Source organism: Mustela nivalis (genome assembly GCF_964662115.1).
Source record: "Mustela nivalis genome assembly, chromosome: 12".
In the NCBI taxonomy this organism is placed as follows: Eukaryota; Metazoa; Chordata; class Mammalia; order Carnivora; family Mustelidae; genus Mustela; species Mustela nivalis.
In genome coordinates, this window is record NC_139031.1 from 82,936,838 (window position 1) to 82,962,006 (window position 25,169).

At 37.1% G+C, this 25,169-nt stretch overlaps 2 protein-coding genes across 3 annotated transcripts in view; one reads left to right on the plus strand and one right to left on the minus strand.

Annotated features, from left to right (window-relative positions):
• Nucleotides 1-25,169, minus strand: part of FBXL13 (F-box and leucine rich repeat protein 13) — a 251,845-nt gene that overhangs the window by 142,824 nt on the left and 83,852 nt on the right. For both annotated transcript variants that reach the window (XM_082691862.1, XM_082691861.1), the window contains exons 8-9: nt 14,496-14,591; nt 5,464-5,596 (exon numbers count right to left, since the gene is read on the minus strand). In XM_082691862.1, coding sequence (XP_082547988.1) covers nt 5,464-5,596; nt 14,496-14,591 — 229 coding nt within the window. The remainder of the gene's footprint in view (nt 1-5,463; nt 5,597-14,495; nt 14,592-25,169) is intronic.
• The window catches only part of LRRC17 (leucine rich repeat containing 17), a 73,690-nt gene that overhangs the window by 38,976 nt on the left and 9,545 nt on the right, over nt 1-25,169 (plus strand). The gene's annotated exons all lie outside the window — the stretch shown is intronic.

The window sequence follows — 25,169 nt, forward strand, 5'->3', positions numbered from 1 at the left end:
AAATAGAAAATAGAAAACCATAGAATCAATACAAATCAAAGTATCTACTTTGAACTAGTTTGAACACTCAGCTTCATAGCAGCATTGTTTCACAACAGCCAAAAGTGGAAGCAACCTGTGTCCATTGATGGATGAAGAGATAAACAAAATGTGATATATACAGCTAACAGGGCATTTTTCACTCCTAAAGAGGAGGGAGATCCAGATATGAGCTGTCAGATGGGTGAAACTTAAAGACATGATGCTAAATGAAAGAAATTGGGCTTAAAAGAGCAAATATGGAATGAATCCACTTATATGAAGTAGTCAAATCCATAAAAGGAGAAAGTAGAATGGTAGTTGCCACAGATTGGGAGTAAGGGGAAAATGGGGGGGGGGGGGTAATAGTTAATGGTTCAGAGTTTAAGTTTTGTAAGTGGAAAAAAAAAAACCACTTTTTAAAAATTTTTTTATTTTTTTATAAACATATATTTTTATCCCCAGGGGTCCAGGTCTGTGAATCGCCAGGTTTACACACTTCACAGCACTCACCAAAGCACATACCCTCCCCAATGTCCATAACTCCACCCCCCTTCTCACAACCCCCCTCCCCCCAGCAACCCTCAGTTTGTTTTGTGAGATTAAGAGTCACTTATGGTTTGTCTCCCTCCCAATCCCATCTTGTTTCATTGATTCTTCTCCTACCCACTTAAGCCCCCATGTTGCATCACCACCTCCTCATAAAAAAAAAAACACTTTTTGAAAAAGTTCTGGAGGTGCCTGGGTTGCTCAGTTGGTTAAGCATCTGACTTTAGCTCAGGTCATGATCTCAGAGTCCTGGGATTGAACCTCACATTGGGGGGGTCCCACTCAGTGGGGAGTCTGCTTGTCCCTCTCCCTCTGCCCTTCCCCCCACTCATGCTCTTTCTCTCTCAAGTAAATAAATAAAATCTCTTAAAAAGTTCTGGAGGAAGATGGTGATGATGATTCCACAACCATGCGAACACACTTAATGCTGCTACAAAACTGTACACTTAAAATGGTTAAAATGGGTGACTCTTAATCTTACAAAACAAACTGAGGGTTGCTGGGGGGAGGGGGTGGGGAGAAAGGGCATGGGGTTATGGACATTGGGGAGGGTATGTGCTTTGGTGAGTGCTGTGAAGTGTGTAAACCTGGCAATTCACAGACCTGTACCCCTGGGGATAAAAATACATGTTTATAAAAAAATAAAAAATTTTTAAAAAATGGTTAAAATGGTCATTTTATGTTATGTATATTTTATTACAATAAAAAAACTAAAAAGTTGGTTATTTGAAATGATCAACAAAAATTAAGAAAGCTATAGCTTGACAGATTAAGAAAAACAAGCGGGAAGACTAAAAATTCTAAAATTAGAAATGAAAGTACATGTGTTATTACTTGTTTCACAGAAATAAAAAAGGATTATAAGATAATATTGCACCTCAACAAATTAGGTTACCTACCTGGAACTGACAGATTCCTAGAAACGTACAAACTATCAAACTTGACTCAAGAAGAAACATAAAATCTGAATAGGTCTATAACAAATAAGGATATTAAATCAACAATCAAAACACTTTCAACAGAGAAAAGCCTAGGACCAGATGGCTTCAGTGGAAGATTCAACTACACTTTTAAAGAATAACACCAGTCCTCAAACTCTTTTAAAATATAGACAAGGAGAAAATAGCTCATAACTCATTCTGTGAAGCCAGTATTACCCAAATAAAGAAGCCAGACCAAGACCTCACAAGAAAGGAAAACTACAGGCCAATATTCCTTTTGAATATAGATGCAAAAATCCTCAACAAAATATTAGCAAAGAAAATACAGCAGCATATAATAAGGATTATACACCATGAACAAGTGGGATTGGTCCCAGGAATGCAAAGGTGGTGCAACATACAAAAATCAGTCAGTGGGGGCACCTGGGTGACTCAGTGGCTTAAAGCCTCTGCCTTTGGCTCAGGTTATGGTCCCAGGATCCTGGGATGGAGCCCGGCATCAGGCTCTCTGCTCAGTGGGGAGCCTGCTTCCTCCTCTCTGACTCTGCCTGCCTCTCTGCCTACTTGTGATCTCTGTCCATCCAAAAAAAATATAATAATAATAATATATATATATATATATATATATATATATATATATATATATATAAAATAGAATGAAGGAAGAAATTTCTGTTGATGTGGAAAAAGCATTTGACAAAATTCAACACCCTTTTATGTTAAAAAAAAAAAAATTCAACAAACTAGGAATGAAATCTTCCAGAGATAAGTGCCCTTATTTCTCAGAAAGTCACCCCAGGGTTCAACCACCATTGCTAACATGAAAATATTAGGTCAAACCAAAACTTTGAATGTTGCATCTTGAGTCCATTTTCTTTCTTCAAACAACAGATTTTTTAAATAGTCCATTTTTCTAGAGACAGAGAATGAGTTTGTGTGGCTAGCACATTTTTTGGAAGTTTTTATTTAAATTCCAGTTAGTTAACATACAGTGTAATTAGTTTCAGGTATACAGTACAGTGATTAAACACTTCCATGTAATACCCAGTGCTCATCACAAGTGCATTCCTTGATCTCCATCACCTATTTCACCACTCTCCCTACCTAACTCCATTCTGGTAACCATTAGTTTGTTCTCTATAGTTAAGAGTCTGTTCTTAGTTTGTCTCTCTCTCTCTCCCTCTTTTTCCCCTTTGCTCATTTGTTTTGTTTCTTAAATTCCACATAAGTGAAATCATATGGTATTTGTCTTTTTCTGGTTGACCTATTCTGCTTAGCATAGTACTTTCTAGTTCCATCCATGTCATTGCAAATGTCAAGATTTCATTCTTTTTTAATGACTAAATAATATTCCAGGGTATTTATTTATCACATATTCTTTATCCACTCATCAGTTGATGGACACTTGGGCAGTTTCCATAATTTAGCTATTGTAGATAATGCTACTATAAACTGGGTGGCTAACACATTAAAGTTTACAATTATTTTGTTAATTCTTTATTACTAATAAAATTATACATTCATTCAAGATGGCAGACTAAGCACATATTCAGCTTTCCTCTCCTATCCAAATTCAAAGAAATGGTTTTTTTTTTCCAAAAATCTGTAATATCCCTGTAAAACAAAGTAGAAATGGTATTGATGGATCAGAAATTAATAGTTCCTAAAATCTAAAGGCAGACATGCCCAGATTGAATAAGGAATAAGCAAAAATGGCTGCTGTAAAAAAAGGGAATAGTATTATATCCCTATATAGGGTGTATCCCAGAAATAAAAGATGTAATAATATTAACACTATTCTCATTAAAAATATAAAAAAAGAGTAAAGAATAAGACAAGATGGCTGCATATCCTTGCTGCTAAAAAAAAAAAAAAAAGATGTAAGAATAAGAATGAATTGAAATAAATGATCTGCCTAGAAAATCCAAAAGAATCAATGGGCTAAGTATTAAAACCAAGAAGACACTTTAATATATGATCAAGTACAACAGCATCATATAAAAACTATAGCTCTTTTCACCATCAGCAGCCAGTCAGAATTATCCCATTTGGTATATTTTTACTTTTTCATTTAAAAAAATGTACAGTTTTGAAACTCTTTGGGGTGCCTGGGTAGCTGTCAGTTAAGCATCTGACTCTTGATTTCTGCTCAGGTCATGATCTCAGGGTCATGAGATCAAGCCCTGCTTTGGGCTTTGTGCTGGGTGTGGAGCCTGCAATTCTCTCTTTTCTTCTCCTTTTGCCCTGCCCCCAACACTTTCCCTCAAAGAAAGAAAGAAGCAAACAAACAAACTCTTTGTGAACCTTTTCCCCACTTCATTCAACTCTGTCCACCTCAGGGTAACCATTACCTTACATTTGAAATTTTCATTCCCATACATCCTTTTTGTATTTTTCTATATATGTGTATGTCCCCTTAAAAATATATTATTGAGGGGCACTTGGGTGGCTCAGTTGGTTAAGTGACTGCCTTCAGTTCAGGTCATGATCCTAAAGTCCCAGGATCAAGTCCCACACTGGGCTCTCTGCTTAGCAGGGAGTTTGCTTCTCCCTCTGACCTTTCCCCCTCTCATGCTCTCTATTCTCTCTCTCAAATAAATAAAAAAATCTTACATATATACACACATATATATGTATGTATTATTGAAAATCTTTCAAAATATGAAGTATATTGTTATTTTGCACATTGAAAAATTATATGCAAATGGTCTTAAATTATATATGTCATTCTGCAAGTTACTTTCACTCATTTTTCTCTAGACACATCCATGCTGATATCTACATATGTTTATGGCATTCTTATTACCTGAAATCAGTATGATTGTATATTTTTTAAATATTTTTTTCTTTCATTTCCAGAAATATGGACAGTAAAAATTGCACCTTAAACAATATATGGGTTAATGCAATGGACTGGTTGTGCTCTCACCACCAAAATTCATAGGTTGAAATTTAGCCCTATACCATGTGATGGTATGAGGAGTTAGAGGGCCTTCAGGATATAGTTAGGGTGGAGTTCTCATGAATAAGATTAGTGCCATTATGCAAGGGACTCCAGAGATCTCTGACTCCCTCTTTCTGTCATGTGAGGATACAGGAAGACAATGAGGGTCTCTAACCTGAAAGAGTGCCTTCTCTAAAACAATATTGGTACCCTGGTCTTGGATACCCAGCTTCCAGAACTGTGAGAAATAAGTTTCTGTTCTTTATAATCCACCCAGTCTGTGAAACTTATTATAGCAGCTCAGATTGGCTAAGACAGTTAAAGACAAATGTTATAATGAAAGTACAAAGTAGTTTGGAAAAAAATGAAAATAACCTCCAAGTCCATCAAGAGGAAGAAAGTTAAATAAATTATGCTATATCCATGGTATGGAAAATGAGTTTAGGTATTTAAAATAATCTCATAAGTCTATATAAACTGACATGGAAAATTTCTAGGGTATAAAAGAAAATATAAAACAATATGATCCTTTTCATGTTAAAATTTTTAATTGTGTATTTTTAATAACATATATATAATAACATATATTTACATAACATATTTTCAGTTATGTAAATGTATTTTGGAAAAACAGAAAATTGATTAACATCGAGTACCTTTGAGTAAGTGAATGGGTTTGAGGGAGATAAAGGGAAGTTTTTCCTTTTACTGTCTATTTTTAGAATTTTTAAATTGAGAATATATTCTTGTATTTTTTTTAGAAGATGAATTGAGGATTTGTAGACAAATGCTAGACAAAAAAAGCAGTCTATAAGAATGAACAGAGCACTAATTCCCAGAGCATAAAATCCAGTAAGAGCTGACTGTGTTATAAGCATTTTAAATGTTTATGATTGGCATTCTTATGGCCTATGATTATAACTGCAGTTTCTATTTCATTTATATTTTTCTTTATATTTTTTCAGTTAAAAACAGGGAAGCAAGACAAAGAGTTGTAATGAACATACTCACTGACAGATCTCAAGGTTTTCAGTCGGAGAACACAACCACGAAAATTCAAACGCAGCACATTTAGACGCCACCTTTGCAAAGTTGACACTATATATTTATCTGTGATTATATTTTTTACTGCAGAAAAATCAATCTAAAAAGGGTAAACCAAAGACATTAAGAAATGAGAAAGATCTTTTGCATGCAAAAAATTTTAATATTTTAAAAGCATCAAGAAACAAATGTCTTCAGCTCATCTCTCACTTCTTCATTTCTTTGTTTTTATGGTCATTTGGAGTTTAATTACCAACAGATTTTTTTTTTTTTTTGTTCATGGTCATTTCCAGGTTTAATTACAAACAGATTTCAAATGTCTAATCTAGGTCAAACTGGGAGGGCAAGAGCCCCCCACTTCAGGGTCAATGAACCCATACAAGTTCATTATTAATGGGTGCCTCCTTCTCTATTCACGAGCATAGACATTGTGTTAAGTTCTTGACTATGGGGAAGACAATTTAGAGTGAGAGGTTTAGAGTGGTCTTCTCCTAACTCAATTTGAGGAGGGAGGTCTGGGGGAAAGGAGAGATGACCTGAGTGTACCTGGCTGATTGCATGTAATATTGAAGAGCACAGAGATTTCTGGGAACTCCTACTGGCTGGGGCCAGTTAATAAACAATAGCATTGATATCATAATATTAATCATGTCTTTCAGACATCAATCATTTCTTTCAGCTAAGAGATTACATTGAGGCACAAAGAACTCCCCTCAAAATCAATAAAAATAAGTCAATACCCCAACATCTAATAGAAAAATTCACAAATCTCAGAAACAAAGAGAAAATCCTGAAAGCAGCTCAGGACAAGAGGTCTGTAACCTACAATGATAGAAGTATTAGATTGGCAGCAGGCCTATCCACAAAGACCTGGCAGGCCAAAAAGGACTGGCATGATATATTCAGGGTACTAAATGAGAAAAATATGCAGCCTAGCCAGCTAGGCTGTCATTGAAAATAGAATAAGAGATAAAAAGCTTCCAGGACAAACAAATTAAAAGAATTTGCAATTACCAAACCAGCCCTACAAAAAAATATTGAAAGGTGTCCTCTAAGCAAAGAGAGAACCTAATAGTAACATAGACCAGAAAGGAACACAGGCAATATACAGTAACAGTCACTCTAAGGCAATTCAATAGCACTAAATTCGTATCTTTTTATAGTTACCCTGAATGTAAGTGGACTAAATCCCTCAATCAAAAGGGTATCAGATTAGATTAAAAAAATAATAATAACAATATGCTGTCTCCAAAAGACTCATTTTAGACCCAAAGATGCTCCCAGATTTAAATGAGGGGGCGGAAAACCATTTACCATGCTAATGGACATTCCAAAAAAAAAAAAAAAGCTGGGATGCACTCCTTATATCAGACAAATTAGATTTTAAACCAAAAACTATAACATCTATATATATAATATAACTGTATATAATATAATAAAGGACTAGCTATATCATACTTAAAGGGTCTATCCAACAAGAAGATCTAACAATTATAAATATTTATGCCTGTAACATAGCAGCCAATTATATAAGCCAACTAATAACAAAATTAAAAAAAACCACATCGACAATAATACAATAATAGGGGCACCTGGGTGGCTCAGTGGGTTAAAGCCTCTGCCTTCGGCTTGGGTCATGATCTCAGGGTCCTGGGATTGAGCCCACATCAGGCTCTCTGCTCAATAGGGATCCTGCTTCCCTTCCTCTCTCTCTGCCTGCCTCTCTGCCTACTTGTGATCTCTGTCAAATAAATAAATAAAAATAAATAATAATACAATAATAGCAGGAAACTTTAACACCCCCTTCAATGAAATGGACAGATCGTCTAAGCAAAAGATCAACAAGGAAATAAAGCCTTTAAATGACATGCTGGTCCAGAGGGACTTCACAGACACATTCAGAATATTCCATACCAAAGCAACAGAATACACATTCTTCTCTAGTGCACATGGAACATTCTCCAGAATAGATCACATGCTGGGTCACAAATCAGGTCTCAACTGATACCAAAAGATTGGGATCATTCTGTGCATATTTTCAAGCCAAAATGCTTTGAAACTTGAACTCAATCACAAGAGGAAAGTTGGGGGCACCTGGGTGGCTTGGTAGGTTAAGCCTCTGCCTTCGGCTCAGGTCATGATCTCAGGGTCCTGGGATCAAGTCCTGCATTTGGGCTTTCTGCTCAGCAGGGAGCCTGCTTCCTTCCCTCTCTCTCTCTCTCTCTCTCTCTCTCTTTCTCTGCCTACTTGTGATCTCTCTCTGTCAAATAAATAAATAAAATCTTAAAAAAAAAAAAAAAAAGAGGAAAGTTGGAAAGAACCCAAATATAAGGAGGCTAAAGAGCATCCTAGTCAAGAATGAATGGGTCAACCAAGAAATTAAACAAAAATTGAAAAATTTTATGGAAACAAATGATAATGAAAACACAACTGTTCAAAAATCTGTTGGACACAGCAAAGGCAGTCTTGAGAGGAAAGTATATAGCGATACAAGCCTTTTTCAAGAAACAAGGAAGGTCTCAAGTACGAAACCTAACCCTACACCCAAAGGAGCTAGAGAAAGAACAACATAAAAAGCCTAAACCCAGCAAGAGAGAGAAATAATAAAGAGCAGAGCATAAATCAATGAAATAGAAACTGAAAGAATAGTAGAACAAATCAACGAAACTAGGAGCTGGTTCTTTGAAATAATTAATAAGATAGATAACCCTCTGGCCAGACTTATCAAAAAGAAAAGAGAAAGGACCCAAATAAATAAAATCATGAATGAAAGAGGAGAGATCACAACCAACATCAAAGAAATACAATTATAAAAACAAACTATGAGCAACTAAATCCCAGCAAATTTGATAATCTGGACGAAATAAATGCATTCCTAGAGACATATAAACTACCAAAACGGAACCAGGAAGAAATGGAAAACCGGAACAGACCCATAACCAGCAAGGAAATTGAAACAGTAATCAAAACCTCCCAAAAGGGGGCACCTGGTTGGCTCAGTGGGTTAAAGCCTCTGCCTTCAGCTCAGGTCATGATCCCAGGATCCTGGGATTGAGTCCCGCATTGGGCTCTCTGCTCAGTGGAAAGCCTGCTTCCCCCCCTCTCTCTGCCTGCCCCTCTTCCTGCTTGTGATCTCTGTCTGTCAAATAAATAAATAAAATCTTTAAAAAAAAAGATAATCTCCCAACAAACAAGACCCCAGAGCCAGGGGAATTCTACCAAACATTTGAAGAAGAATTAACACCTATTCTTCTGCAACTGTTCCAAAAAACAGAAATGGAAGGAAAACTTTCAAACACATTTTATGAGGCCAGCATTACCTTGATCCCAACCCAAAGACCCCATCAAAAAGGAGAATTACAGACCAATGTCCCTGATGAGCATGGATGCAAAAATTCTAATTAAGATACAAGCTAATAGTATCCAACAGTACATTAAAAGAATTATTCAACACAATCAAGTGGGATTTATTTCTGGGCTGTAAGGTTGGCTCAATATCCACAAATCAATCAATGTGATACAAAACATTAATAAAAGAAAGGAGAAGAACCATATGATACTCTCAGTAGATGCAGAAAAAGCATTTGACAAAGTACAACATCCTTTCTTGATCAAAACTCTTCACGGTGTAGGGATAGAGGGTACATAACCCAATATCATAAAAGCCATCTGTGAAAAACCCACAGAGAATATCATTCTCAGTGGGAAAAACTGAGAGCTTTTCCCCTAAGGTCAGAAACATGGCAGGGATGTCCATTATCACCACTGCTATTCAACTAGTACTAGAAGTCCTAGCCTCAGCCATCCGACAACAAAAAGAAATAAAAGGCATCCAAATCAGCAAAGAAGAAGTCAAACTATCACTCTTTGCAAATGATATGATACTTTATGTGAAAACCCAAGATACTCCACCCCAAATGTCCTAGAACTTGTACAGGAATTCAGTAAATTGTCAGGATATAAAATCAATGCACAGAAATCAGTTGCATTTCTCTACACCAACAACAAGACAGAAGAAAGAGAAATTAAGGAATCGATCCCATTTACAATTGCATCCCAAATCATAAGATACCTAGGAATAAACCTAACCAAAAAGGCAAAGAATCTGTACTCAGAAAACTATATAGTAGTCAGGAAAGAAATTGAGGAAGACACAAAGAAATGGAAAAACGTTCCATGCTCCTGGATTGGAAGAACAAATATCGTGAAAATGTCTATGCTACCTAAAACAATCTACACATTTAATGCAATTCCTATCAAAATACCATCCATTTTTTTCAAAGAAATGGAACAAATAATCTTAAAATTTATATGGAACCAGAAACATGCGCAAAAATGAAACTGAACCATTTCCTTACACCACACACAATCAGACAACAAAAAGAAATAAAAGGCATCCAAATTGACAAAGAAGTCAAACTCTCACTCTTTGCAGATGATATGATACTTTATGTGGAAAACTCAGAAGACTCCACCCCAAAACTGCTAGAACTCATACAGGAATTCAGTAAAGTGTCAGGATATAAAATTCTGACTCCAACAAACTCATTTTCCCCTAAATCTGTTGCTGTGAAATTATATATTGTGATTTCCAAAAGCTCTTCTGCTTTTACTGAAATGCAACAGTTACTGCGCACTGCTATACTGCTTCAAGATTTAGCCTTAGGTTTAAGGAGCTTTAATGCTTTAAAGAATTCTGCCTGGTCACTTATTATCTCAGCAACTGGCAATCAGAACTTTATACAAATGTAACCAAGCAAACAAAAATTCCGGAAAATTTTTCTACTGTTCTCTTAACCAAAATAGAACAAAAAGAAATTAAACACACACAATAATGCAGAAGTGCCAAGTTTCTCTGATGTGGTTTACAAAGTTAAAAATTGAAACTTAGAGCAAATGCATAGGAAACACTTTTGAATTTTCTAACTTGTTTGTGCAGAAAATGTGCTTCTGGATTTCATTTTAAAAGTGCTTAATAACTAGAATTTACTTTTAAATCAAACTTGGGTATACAAAAAAAATCTATCATCAACTAAACAGGATTGATTCAGGGAAGGCAATAAAATGGAGATGCCAGAAATCATTACGTTTCTCTACACCAACAACAAGACAGAAGAAAGAGAAATTAAGGAGCCAATCCCATTTACAATTGCACCCAAAACCATAAGGTATCTAGGTATTAATTTAACCAAAGAGACAAAGAATCTGTACTCAGAAAACTATAGAATACTCATGAAAGAAATTGAGGAAGACACAAAGAAATGGATAAACTTTCTATGTTCATGGATTAGAAGAGCAAATATTGTGAAAATGTCTATGCTACCTAAAACAATCTACACATTCAGTGCAATCCCTATCAAAATGCCATCAACTTCTTTCACTGAAATGGAACAAATAATCCTAATATTTATATGGAACCAAAAAAGACCCCGAATAGCCAGAAAATGTTGGAAAAGAAAACCTAAGCTGGTGGCATCCCAATTGCAGACTTCAAGCTCTATTACAAAGCTGTATCATCAAGGCAGTATGGTACTGGCACAAAAACAGGCACACAGATCAATGGAACAGAATAGAGAGCCCAGAACTGGACCCTCAACTCTATGGTCAACAAAACTTCAACTAAGCAGGAAAGAATGTCTAGTGGAAAAAAGACAGTCTCTTCAATAAATGGTGTTGGGATAATTGGACAGCACATGCAGAAGAATGACATTGAACAATTTTCTTAAACCATACATAAAAATTGACTCAAAACGGATGAAAGACCTCAATGTGAGATAGGAATCCATCAAAATCCTTGAAGAGAACACAGGCAGCAGCCTCTTTGACCTCAGCTGCTGCAACTTCTTCCTAGAAACATTATCAAAGTCAAGCGAAGCAAGGGCAAAAATGAACTATTGGGGCTTCATCAAAATAAAAAGCTTTTGCACAGCACGGGAAACAGTCAACAAAACCAAAAGACAACTGACAGAATGGAGAAGATATTTGCAAATGACTTACAGATAAAGGGCTAGTATCCAAAATCTATAAAGAACTTATCAAACTCAACACCCAAAGAGCAAATAACTCAATCAAGAAATGGGCAGAGGGGGCGCCTGGGTGGCTCAGTGGGTTAAAGCCTCTGCCTTCGGCTCAGGTCATGATCCCGGAGTCCTGGGATCGAGCCCCACATCGGGCTCTCTGCTCAGCAGGGAGCCTGCTTCCTCCTCTCTCTCTGCCTGCCTCTCTGCCTACTTGTGATCTCTGTCTGTCAAATAAATAAATAAATAATCTTAAAAAAAAAAAAAAAAAAGAAAAGAAATGGGCAGAGGACATGAACAGACATTTCTCCAAAGAAGACATACAAATGGCCAACAGACATATGAAAAAATGCTCAATATCATTTGGCATCAGGGAAATACAAATCAAAACCACAGTGAGGTACCACATCACACCAGTCAGAATGGCTAAAATTAACAAGTCAGGAAACAATAGATGTTGGCAAGGATGTGGAGAAAAGGGGAACCCTCTTACACTATTGGTGGAAATGCAAGCTTGTGTAGCCACTCTGCTAAACAGTATGGAGATTCCTCAAAAAGTTTAAAATAGAGCTACCCTGTGACCCAGCAATTGTACTACTGGGTATTTACCCCAAAGACATAAATGTAGTGATCCTAAGGGGCACCTGCACCCCAGTATTTATAGTTTATAGCAACAATGTCCACAATATCAAACAATGGGAAAAGCCATATATATATATACATTGTTTATATACACACACACACAATACCAAACCATGGGAAAAGTCATACATATATATGTATGTATGTATATATGTGTGTGTGTGTGTGTGTATACATACATATACATATAAATTATGTACCCACCAAAAATTGAAATCTTGCCATTTGCAATGACGTGGATGGAACTAGAGGGTATTATGCTAAGTGAAATAAGTCAATCAGAGAAAGATGATTATCATATGATCTCACTGATATGTGGAATTTGAGAAACAAGGCCAAGGATCATGAGGGAAGAGGGGAAAATAATGAAACAGGATAAAAAAGAGGTAGACAAATGATAAGAGACTCTTAATCTTAGGAAACAAACTGAGGGTTGCTGGGGGTTCAGGGGCCAGAGAGGGATGGGGTGTCTGGGTGATGGACATTGGGGAGGGTATGTGTTATGGTGAGTGCTGTGAACTGGATAAGACTGAGAATTCACAGACCTGTACCCCTAAAACAAATAATACATTCTATGTTAATTTTTAAAAATATATAAATGAAAATTTAAAGATTACGTTTATGAACTTCCAATCTCTCATTGCCATCTGATCAAAGATATTCTTTGTGCTAAAATGTTTGTTATGGTTGTACCATATTTGAGCACTCACAAATGAAGGTAAAACTAATAGAAGATGAAGAACAATGAAGAATTGTGGAGAGGGAAATTTGATGAACATAAAGAAACTTAAATTCCTATCCAGGCTTTGTTTTTCACTGACATGTGCTCATATTTTCTCCAGCTTTACCTAGTGAGGTCTCTGGGCAAAAGTGCCAGCTTTTCCTGCAAGGCTTCTGCAGGATTTGTTCTGATCTTAATATTGTACATGATCTTTCTCTTTCTGATCACTTGGATTCATTTTTTTATTCTTACAGGTTTTCCAAAGCAAAAACTAACATCCCCAATATGTCACATAAGAAAGAGATTTATTACTTTAAACCAGTGATTCTCAAAGTATGGTCCTGGGAACTGCGGCATCAGTATCACCTAGGAACTTGTTAGAAATACAAACTCTTAAGCCCCACCCCCAATCTACTGAGTCAGAAATTCTAGGTTTGGCAGTCAGCAATCTGTTTTAACAATCCCTTCAGATGATTCTGATGCATTCTGAAGTTTGAGTATCACTGCCTTAAAGAAAAAATAAACTTAAGGCAGGCATATTACATTTGGAAGCCAAGATGGGTTAGCTGAGACAGAAGTATGTTTTCTTCTTGCCATTGTTGCTCAAGGTGAGTATGGAATAGTAAAGCCAAGAATGGAACATCAAGACGTTGACTTGATTTACGAATGGCACCTTAGTTTCTTTGTCTAACCTTTGGAATTTTTGTTGAAGGGTTCCAGCCATCTACTCATAGGTCAGTCTGAGCACGTGATGTCATTATTCCTCTAATCGTTGGCTATTAAGGAGGGGTGGTAAAGTCAGCTACTGATGGGACATTAGGAAACAGGGAAACTGTTGCCATGGCAACATTGGTTGATGGCATAAATGACTACAGAGATTAAAGTATCATCCAAGGAACAGAAAAGAGAAGTCAACAAGGAAAATTTATGCTTGTCTTTTGTGGTTGGCTGAGATCTCTCCCCAGTGTCTCATTGAATTGAGACATTCTAGGTTACAAGAATAGTATAAAAATAGTACAATGACAAGAATAGTAAAGAGGTACCAGCCTAGAAGTCCATATTAGAAAATGCCAGAGTGTATGTGTATCTGTGTACATGCAGACACCCTAAGAATATCAAACAAGCCTTCTTTAATGTTGTATAGTTTAGCCCCATTTCATGCTCAGTCTTTTTTCTTTTACTACATATTTTGTGCTACTTTGTTATGTTTTGTGAACGAATAATAGCAGCTAATATTGAGTGCTGCTTACGTGCCAGACTCCATAGTAAGCACTTTACTTACATTTCCTCAATTTATCTCAGCAGCATCCTGAGTTAGACAATGTTAAATCTTACTCAAATATAATGGAGCTAGGTTTCCTTCCAAAAAGAATATTTGATTTATTTCTACCATGTAAATTGGAAAATACTGTTAGTATCTGTCTTAAAAATAACATTGTTATCTTTCTATGTTGTCCATTGGGCTTGTGCCTGGGAAAAGAAAAACAAATGCACCTACTTTCTGTGGCCCAATGGGGGGAGCAGGGAAAAAAGTAGTCCCTAGGCCAGTTGGCTTTATAGCAGGCTGTTCTCTTTTAAGAACTACAGTAAAAACACAGCTTCAAGTAGTGTCTACTCACACTATTCCATAATGAGCTTCCTTGTGTCATCAGCATCCAGGAGTGACAAACTTGACCACATATTATTATATCTCTTAAAGTGAGGTAGGCGAAAATCTAAACACAAAGAAGAGAAATACACAATCTTGAAAATTAAGTGAATTTGCGTGCAACTCTGCCACTTGCCTTTTTTGTTGGGTTGTTGTTAATGATGATAAGGTAATCCATATTGTCCTGGCTGGGATTTAAGTGCTGGAACTTTATCTAGACTACTAGAATTTATCTAATGATGCCTTTGTTATAATGTGATCTTTGCAACTGATAATCACAGAAGGATGGGGCAGAAGATAGGCAGATTTATTTTCAGACTGAAAGTGGTTTCTGTTAGCAAATGAATGATTTCCCTAAATAGTAGCTGCTACATAGAAGGCATTCAATGATTGCTTGCTGAATTTAATTAGATTCTTTTTTTTTTTAATGATTTTATTTATTTATTTATTTGACAGAGAGAGATCACAAGTAGGCAGAGAGGCAGGCAGAGAGAGGGAGAAGCAGGCTCCCTGCTGAGCAGAGAGCCTGATGCGGGGCTTGATCCCAGGACCCTGAGATCATGACCTGAACCAAAGGCAGAGGGTTAGTGCACTGAGCCACCCAGGTGTCCCAACTAGATTCTTGTTTTAAAGTTAACGGATTCCTAGGAAATATCAATGAACCCATCTTGGCTTCTGTTTCTGGAAAAATGATAGACTAGGCAACCTGCAAATCCTCTTGATACAAAACATGAGTAAATGCTAAAACAAAGCTTTCTAAAAATATTTATTTTTTAATTTAAATTCAATTAGCTTACATATAATATATTATTAGTAGAGTTAGTGATTCGTTAGTCTTATGTAATTCCCACTGCACATTACATCGTGTGCCCTCCTTTTTTTTTTTTTAAGATTTTATTTATTTATTTGAGAGAGAGAGCAAACCAGCTAGAGAGAGACAGCATGAGAGTCAGGGAGGCGCAGAGGGAGAGGGAGAAGCAGAACCCCCACTGAGCAGGGAGCCAACTCAGAGCTCAGCCCCAGGGTCCTGGGATCATGACCTGAGCTGAAGGCAGATGCTTAACCAACTGAGCCACCCAGGCACTACTCACGTGCCCTCCTTAATGTCCACCACCCAGTTACTCCATCCCCCCACCTCCATCCCTTCCAGCAACCCTCAGTTTGTTTCCTTTGGTTGAGAGTCTCTTATGGTTTGTCTCCCTCTCTGATTTCATCTTGTTTTATTTTTCCTCCCTTCCCCTATGAACCTCTGTTTTGTTTCTTAAATTCCACATAAGAGTGAGATCATATAATTGTCTTTCTCTGACTGACTTATTTCACTTAGTGTAATGCCCTCTAGTTCCATCCACATTGATGTAAATGGTAAGTATTCACCATTTCTGATGGCTGAATATTATTATTTATGTGTGTGTGTGTGTGTGCACCACATCTTCTTTTTTTAAAGATTTTGTTGATTTATTTGACAGAGAGAGAGAGAGAGAGAGAGCGCACCAGCAGAGGGAGAGGCAGAGGGAGAGGGAGAAGTAGGCTCCCTGAAGAGCAGGGGAAGCCCAATATGGGACTTGATCCCAGGACTCCCAGATCATGACCTGAGCAGTGGCTTAACCAAGTGAGCCACCAAGGTGCCCTGTACCACATCTTCTTTATCCATTCATCTGTCAGTGGGCAGCTGGGCTCTTTCCATATGTTGGCTATTGTAGACATTACTGCTATAAACATTGGGATATACGTGCCCCTTTGGATCACCACATTTGTATCTGGGGTAAATACTAGTAGTGCAATTGCTGGGTCTATATGCTAACAATGAGACAGAAGAAAGAGAAACTAAGGAGTCGATCCCATTTATAATGGCACCAAAAAACACAAGATACCTAGGAATAAATCTAACCAAGGAGGCAAAGGATCTGAACTCAGAAAACTATAGAACTCTCATGAAAGAAATTGAGGAAGACACAAAGAAGTGGAAAAAATGTTCCATGCTCATGGATTAGAAGACCAAATATTGTAAAAATGTCTATGCTACCAGAGCAATCTACATATTCAGTGCAATCCCTATCAAAACACCATCAACTTTTTTCACAGAAAATAGAACAAATAATCCTAAAATTTGTATGGAACCAGAAAAGACCCAGAATAGCCAGAGGAATGCTGAAAAAGAAAACCAAAGCTGGTGACATCACAATTCCGGACTTCAAGTTCTATTACAAAGCTGTAATCAACCTGGCACAAAAACAGACACACACATCACTGGAACAGATTAGAGAGCCCAGAAATGGACCCACAACTCTATGGTCAACTAATCTTTGACAAAGCAGGAAAGAATGTCCAATGGAAAAAAAGACAGTCTCTTCAACAAATGGTGTTGGGAAAATTAGACAGCCACATGCAGAAGAATGACACTGGAATATTTTCTTACACCACACACAAAAATAGACTCAAAATAGATGACAGACCTCACTGTGAGACAGGAATCCATCAAAATCCTAGAGGAGAACACAGACAGAAACCTCTGTGGCCTGGGCTGTAGCAACTTCTTGCTAGACACATTGTCAAAGGCAAGGGGAACATAGGCAAAAATGAACTATTGGTACTTCATTAAAACAAAAAGATTTTGCACAGCAAAGGCAACAGTCAACAAAACCAGAAGACAACCGGGATGCTTGGGTGGCTCAGTCAGACGTCCAAGCATCTGCCTTTGGCTCAGGTCATGATTCCAGGGTCCTGGGATGGAGTCTCACATTGGTCTTCTCGCTCAGTGGAGAGCCTGTTTCTCCCTCTGCCTGCTGTTCCCCCTTCTTGTGCTCTCTCTCTCTTTGTCTCTCTGACAAATAAATTAAATAAAATCTTTTTAAAAAGGAAAAAGACAACCTACAGAATGGGAGAAGATATTTGAAAATGACTTACAGATAAAGGGCTAGTATCCAAAAATCTATAAAGAACTTATCAAACTCAACACCCAAAGAACAAATAATGTAATCAAGAAATGGGCAGAGGACATGAACAGACATTTACAAAAACATACAAATGGCCAACAGACACATGAAAAAATGCTCAGTATCTCTTGGCATCAGGGAAATACAAATCAAAACCACAATGAGGTACCACCTTCCACCAGTCAGAATGGCTAAAATTAACCAGTAAGGAAATGATAGGTGTTGCCACGGATGTGGAGAAAGGGGAACCCTCCTACACTGCTGGTGGGAATGCAAGCAGGTGCAGCCCCTCTGAAAACAGCATGAAGGTTCCTCAAAAAGTTGAAAATAGAGCTGCCCTATGACCCAGCAACTGCACTACGAGGTATTTACCCAAAAATATATTTTTCTTTAAGAAATTATTTATTTATTTTATTCTTAAAGAATTTATTTATTCTTCTTACAGAGAGAGTGAGACATGCACAAAAGCTGGGGAAGTGACAGGCAAAGGGAGAAGCAGACTTACCGATGAGCAGAGAGGCTAACATGGGACTCGATCCCAGGACATCAGGATCATGACCTGAGCTGAAGGCAGACACTTAACTGACTGAGCCACCCAGGCACCCTTAAAAATTTTTTTAAATTTCAGCTTTATTGGGCTTAATTGACATATAAAATATTTTTTAAGGATTTTATTTATTTATTTGAGAGGGAAGCAGAGTGCACAAGAGCCAGGGGAGAGAGAAGCAGACTCCCCCACTGAGCAGGGAGCCTGATGTGGGGCTTGATCCCAGAACCCTGGGATCATGACCTGAGCCAAAGGCAGACAGTTAACCAACTGAGCCACCCAAGCACCCCAAAATCCAGGATATTTTAAGTGTACATTGTGATTTGTTATACATTTACATAGTGAAAGGATCCACCTTAATTAAGGTTAATTAATGTGTTAATTTACATATCCATCACCTCGCATATTTATCTTTATTATTTTTGGTGAGAACATTTGAGTTCCACTCTCTTAGCCAATTTCAGGTATAGAACACATTGTTATCAACTATAATCACTATGTTTATATGAGATCCTCAGACCTTATACATCTTATAGCTGAAAGTGTTACAGGATTTCTTTTCCTATGATGCCCCAGGTCCTTGGTCAGGCTGCTTCGGAGAAAGAAAAGGTAGAGCAGACTGTGGTGGGCGGCAAAGCAAGTTTTTATTGAGTGATAGTAAAGTATATTGAATGATAGAGCTCCCAAAGAAGGAGAGGATGGACCCAAGAGGGTTGCCAACTGAGGTTCTAGTCTAGGGGTTTCTATGGGTTTGTTGGTTCAATGTTCCAATCTGATTAACCCGCCTGCACCTGTCATCCAGTCAGGTTTCTGTCAGTGGGGAAGGGTGGAGCGCTCTTCCCAGGGTGGTATAAAATCCTTTTAGCGGTTACCTTTCAGGGCAGGGGCCTTGTCCCTGCCTGCCTTTCTTCCAACTATCCTTCATCAAAAGTTTGTACCCTTTTTTCCAACCTCTCCCTATTTCCCTACCCCACAGCCCTTGACAACTACTTTTCTACTCTCTAAAACAAACTGGTTTTGTTTTTGTTTTTGTTTTTAACATACCTGAGTTTTTAAGAAAGTAAGGAAAATATCCAGGCCCACAATCTTGGTAAACCCAGACTCATAATATGGTGTTCATACCATAGTTGTTCTGGCTAAGGAAGCAGTGGGGATGGTTGCTGCTTTTCATGACAAATAGATTTCATGACAAAGAGATTTCAGATTTCACTGGCCACACAGGGACAGAAAAAGTTACCAGTCTCGTACAAAGCTGGAAGTCCTAACTGAGTCAGAGAAAGAGGGAAATAGAGAGAAATCCAGGATTATTAAATAGAGAAGATTAAAGCAACTACTACTACCTATTGGTGAAGAAAAAACTAGGGTATCTAGCCTGGGATTTAAAACAAACAAACAAAAAAAAATCCCCAAAATTTATAGCCAAAGACCAGGTATCATGTGGACTGGAATTTGAATTTAAATTATTTGTGGGGTCCATTGTGAATTTATTACCTTTGTAATTGGATTTAATACATTAACATGCGAAGAGCTTCCAACTCAGTGGTAACTCAGACATTTGACAGAAATAAATAACCACCTCTCTAAAGAGGCACATCTTCAAACCACATCTTATAGGATTCTTATATATTAATTCCACTTCCAAAAAATGCGTTTTCAATAAAAATTACAAAACATATGAGGGGAAAAAAATCCAGGAGTCAAACAGACAAACAATAAATATCTTCTTAAATCAAATTGTCAGATTGTGATTATGAAAACATTAAGATGATATAAGACTTAAAAAGAAAAATAGGTTTTTGAAAAAGCTGTTGTCGAAATAGGACTGGGCAGATTGATAAAGGAACCAAGTAAAATTCATGGGAATTAAAAACAGAATGACTGAAATTAAAAACTCAGTAGATGAGTTACATAGCAGATGAAACACAGCTGACAAGAGAACTGGCAACCTGGATTATGTATCAGAAGACATTACAGAGAATAAGGCACAGAAAGATAAAGAGATGAAAAATATAAAGGGGATTAAGAGGCACATTGCATAGCATGAAAGCATCCAACATTTTATATACATCTTCATAGAATTTCTAGAAGGAAAGAGCCGAGAATGGAATATAGGCAAATTTAAAAATACAACAGATGAGCATGTTCTAGAACTAATGAGAAGAAACAGTTCTCCTATTCAAGAAGCAAAAGAAATCCCAAACAGGAAACTCAAAAGGTCCTATGGCATTGTAGTAAAGTGGCAAAAGGCCGAAAGCAAGGGACCACATTAAATTCATCCAGAGACAGAGACGGTGAGAAAGCGGACATCAGCAGAAAGTACTTACCAGTCTCCGACATTTCATGAAGTAAATTACAACTGAAGGACGAGCATTAAGTAAAGGCATTTTGAGACTAAGATTGAGAGAGTTTATCTGTAACAGACCCTTTACAAAAGAACTTCTACAGGACATTGGAATCAGAAGAGAAGAGTGAGATGGCAATAGAATGGTGGACAAAGAAACTAATTAAGTATATAGGGGTAAAGCCATTAACCTTAAAAAACATGACTAATGTGGTGTACAAAAAACGAGGTGGAATAAAAACACTAGATAGTACTAATATTCTGACTAGAGAATAATCACTTCAAGTGTTCTAAGTTGTAGTAATTATGAGGAAGAAAGCATAGGTAATAATTCGCTTTATTCAAGTAACTTCACATGTTAAAAATATTTAAGAGAAACCACAGAAATAGTAGAAATAGAATGTGTATTCTCTAAAGCATAAATACAGGAATAAAGCAGATTTTTAAATCCAATAGATAAAGTTAGGAAAGGAGAAAAGAAAGCATATAAAAACAGGATAAATAGTGTGGAATTATAAGAGAAGTATTTATCCCAGTATATCTAGTAACAATAAGTTTAACAAAATTCACTGCTTAGGAAACAAAGATTACCCCAAATGTTTTTGCTTTACTGTTTTTCCCTCTGTTATTATTAGAACCTATCAACTTTCCTTTCATTTGTGTTCATCTTGTTCAGTACCATATTTTAGCTGGATTTTTTTCACTCTGGGTAATACTCCCGTTGTAATGAAGAGAAAATTAAGAATGAAAGACTATAAGAACCCCTCACTATGACACATAGACTGATGTTAAGGAGCAGGAATTCAGGTCTATTTTTTTAAATTAATGTATTTTTGAATTGAAATATATAGTTGACACACAATGTTCCGTTAGTCTTAGGTGGACAATACAGCGATTTGTCAGCTCTATACATGATGCTGTGCTCACAGCTATAGCTACTGTCTGTCATCACACACACACTATTACAATATCCTGGACTGAGTTCCCTATGCTGTGCATTTTACTCCCTTGACTTATTCATTCCATAACTGGAAGCCAGTACCTTCACCCATTTTGCCCATGCCCCCATGCCCTCCCCTCCATCAACCATCATTTTTTTTGTATTAATGAGTAATTTCTGGGTTTTTTTGTTTGTTTTGTTGCTTAGATTCTACATTTAGGTGAAGTTATATAGTATTTGTTTTCTCTGGATTCTTTCACTTAGCATAATACCTTCTAGGTCAATCCATGTTGTCCCACATGGCAAAATATTCTTTTTTTATGGCTGAGTAATATTTCATTGTTTATATATAGCGCATCTTTCTTTATCCTTTCAACTGTCGATGGACACTTAGGTTGCTTCCATCTGGGCTATTGTAAATAATGCTACAAGAAACATAGGAATTCATTTACCTTTTTGAATTAGTGGGGGTTTTTTTATTTAATTTTTTTAAAGGTTTTATTTATTTATTTGTCAGAGAGACAGAAGGAGAGAGCACAAGCAGGGTGAGTGGCAGGCAGAGGGAGAAAGGCTCCCCACTGAGCAAAGAGCCTGCGGCAGGACTCAATCCCAAGGCTGTGGGATCATGACTTCAGCCAAAGGCAGATGCTTACCCAACTGAGCCACCCAGGCATCTCATTGAATTAGTAATTCCAATTTTGCTGGTAAATACCAAGTAGTAAAATTACTGGATCATTTGATATTTCTATTTTTAATTTTTTGAGGAACCTTGATACTGTCTTCCACAATGACTGCAGCAAATTGCCTTCCTGCCCACAGTGGGTTCCTTTTCACCACATCCTTACAAATAGTTGTTATTTCCTGCCTTTTTATTTTACCCATTCTGACTGGTATGAGGTGATACCTCATTGTGGTTTTGGTTTGTATTTCCCTGGTGATTAGTGATGTTGAGCATCTCATGTTGGCCATCTGTATGTGTTCTTTGAAAAAATGTCTCTTCAGATCCTTTGCCCATTTTTAAATTGGATTACTTGGTTTTTTGGTGTTGAGTTGTATAAGTTCTTTATATATCTTGGATAGTAACCCCTTATTGGATATATTATTTGCAAATATCTTCTCCCATTCAGTAAATTGCCTTGTCACTTTATTGAAGGTTTCCTTTGTGGTACAAAAGGTTTTTATTTTAGAGTAGTCCCAGTGGTTTATTTTTGCTTCTGTTTCCTTTGCAAGGAGACATATCCATAAATATGTTGCTTAGACTGATGTCCAAGAGACGACTGCCTTTGTTTTCTTCTCGGAATTTTATGATTTCAGGTCTCACATCTAGGTCTTTAATCCATTTTGAATTTATTTTTGTGTTTGGTGTAAGAAAGTAATCCAGTTTCATTCTGTTGCATGCAGCTGTCCAGTCTTCCCAGCACCACTTACTGAAGAGACTCTTTTCTCCCTACTGTATATTCTTGCTTCCTTTGTTGTAGATTGACCATATAAGTATGGGTTTATTTCTGGCCTATTATGTTCTAGTTATCTATATGTTTGTTTTAGTGCCAGTACCATACTCTTTTGATTATTGTAGGGTTTTGTTTTTTAAAGATTTATTTATCTATCTATCTATCTATCTATCTATTTATTTATTTGACAGGGATCACAAGTAGGCAGAGAGGCAGGCAGGGGGGCGGGAAGCAGGCTCCCCGCTGAGCAGAGAGCCGATGTGGGTCTCAATCCCAGAACCCCAGATCATGACCTGAGCCGAAGGCAGAGGCTTTAACCCACTGAGCCACCCAGGCGCCCCTGATTATTATAGTTTTGTAATATATCTTGAAATCTGGGATTGTAATACTTCCAGCTTTGTTCTTCTTTCTCAAGATTACCTTGGCTCTTTGGGGTTTTTGGTAGTCCATACAAATTTTAGGATTATTTGTTTTAGTTTTGTGAAAAATACTATTGATATTTTGATAGAGATTGCACTGAAGCTGTGGTGTGGACTCTTTAACAATATTAATTCTTCCAATCCATGAGCACAGTATGTCTTTCCATTTGTTTGTGTCATTTTCAATTTCTTTCATCAATGTTTTAGAGTTTTTGGAATACAGATCTTTCACCTCGTAGGTTAAGTTTATTCCTAGCCATCAGAGTCTTTTTTGGTGCGATTATAAATGCAGTTGTTCACTTAATTTTTCTTTGTGCTACTTTGTTATCTGTATATAAAAATGCAACAGATTTCTGGGGCACCTGGGGGGCTCAGCCAGTTGAGCATTCAATTCTTGATTTCAATTCCGGTCATGATCTTGGGGTTGTGGGATCAAGCTCTGCATCAGGGTCCAGGCTCAGCATGGAGTATGCTTGAGATTCTCTCCTTCTCCCCTCTGCTTGCACACACACACTCTCCCTCTCTCTCAAAATAAATAAATAAATAAATAAAATGTAACACCTGCTTCTCCCTCTGACTCTGCCTTCCACTCTGTCTGCCTGTGCTCACTTTCGCTCGCGCTCTCTCTCTGACAAATAAATAAAATCTTAAAAAAAAAAAAAAAAAAAAAAAAAAATTTAAGGGGACGCCTGGGTGGCTCAGTTGGTTAAGCAGCTGCCTTGGGCTCAGGTCATGATCCCAGCGTCCTGGGATCGAGTCCCACATCGGGCTCCTTGCTCCGCAGGGAGCCTGCTTCTCCCTCTGACTCTGCCTTCCACTCTGTCTGCCTGTGCTCACTTTCGCTCGCGCTCTCTCTCTGACAAATAAATAAAATCTTAAAAAAAAAAAAAAATAAAAAATAAAAATAAAATGTAACAGATTTCTGTATATTAATTTTATATCCTGCAACTTATTCATTTATTACTGCTAGTAGCTTTTTGGTGGATTCTTCAAGGTTTCTCATGTATAGTATGATGTCATCTGCAAATAGTGGTAGTTGAAATTTTTCCTTACTAATTTGGATGCCTTTAATTTCTCTTTCTTATCTGATTGCTACAACTAAGATTTCCAGCACTATGTTGTATAAAAGTGGTGATAGTGGACATCCTTGTCTTATTCCTAATTGTAGAGGGAAAGCTCTTCGTTTTTCACCACTGAGTGTGATGTTGTTCTGAGTTTGTTATATGGCCTTTGTTATGCTGAGGTATGTTCCCTCTAAACACACTTGGTTGAGTTTTTATCATGAATGCATGTTGAATTTTGTCACTTGCTTTTTCTGCATCCATTAAGATGGTCATGTGATTTTTATCCTTAGTTTTTGCTGATGTGGTGTACACATTAACTGATCTGCAAATGTTAAACCATCCTTGCATCCCCAGAATAAATCCTATTTGATCATGTTGAATATCCTTCTAATGTATTGTTGAATTTGGTTTGCTAATATATTACTAAGTTTTGGGGGATCTATATTCATCAGGGATATTGGCCTATAGTTTTCTTCTGTTGTTGTTTTCCCCTCTGGCTTCGGTACCAGTGTAATGTGGTCTTATTATTATTATTATGCCTTGTGGAATGTATTTAGAAGCTTTCCTTCCCCTTCTATTTTTGGAATAGTTTGGTAATAGATATTAACTCTTCTTTAAATGTTTGGTAGAATTCACTTGTGAAGCCATCTGGTCCTGGACTTTTGTCTGTTGGGAGTTTTTTAATTACTGATTCAATTTTGTTACCAGTAATTGGTCTGTTCAGGTTTTCTATTTTTTCCTGATTCAGTTTTGGAAGATTATATATTTCTATAATTTTATCCATTTTTTCTAGGTTGTCTAATTTATTGGAATACAATTTTTTAAATAAAGATTTTTATTTATTTATTTGACAGATCACAAGTAGGCAGAGAGAGGAGGAAGCAGACTCCCCACGGAGCAGACAGCCCGATGTGGGGCTCGATCCCAGTACCCTGGGAACATGACCTGAG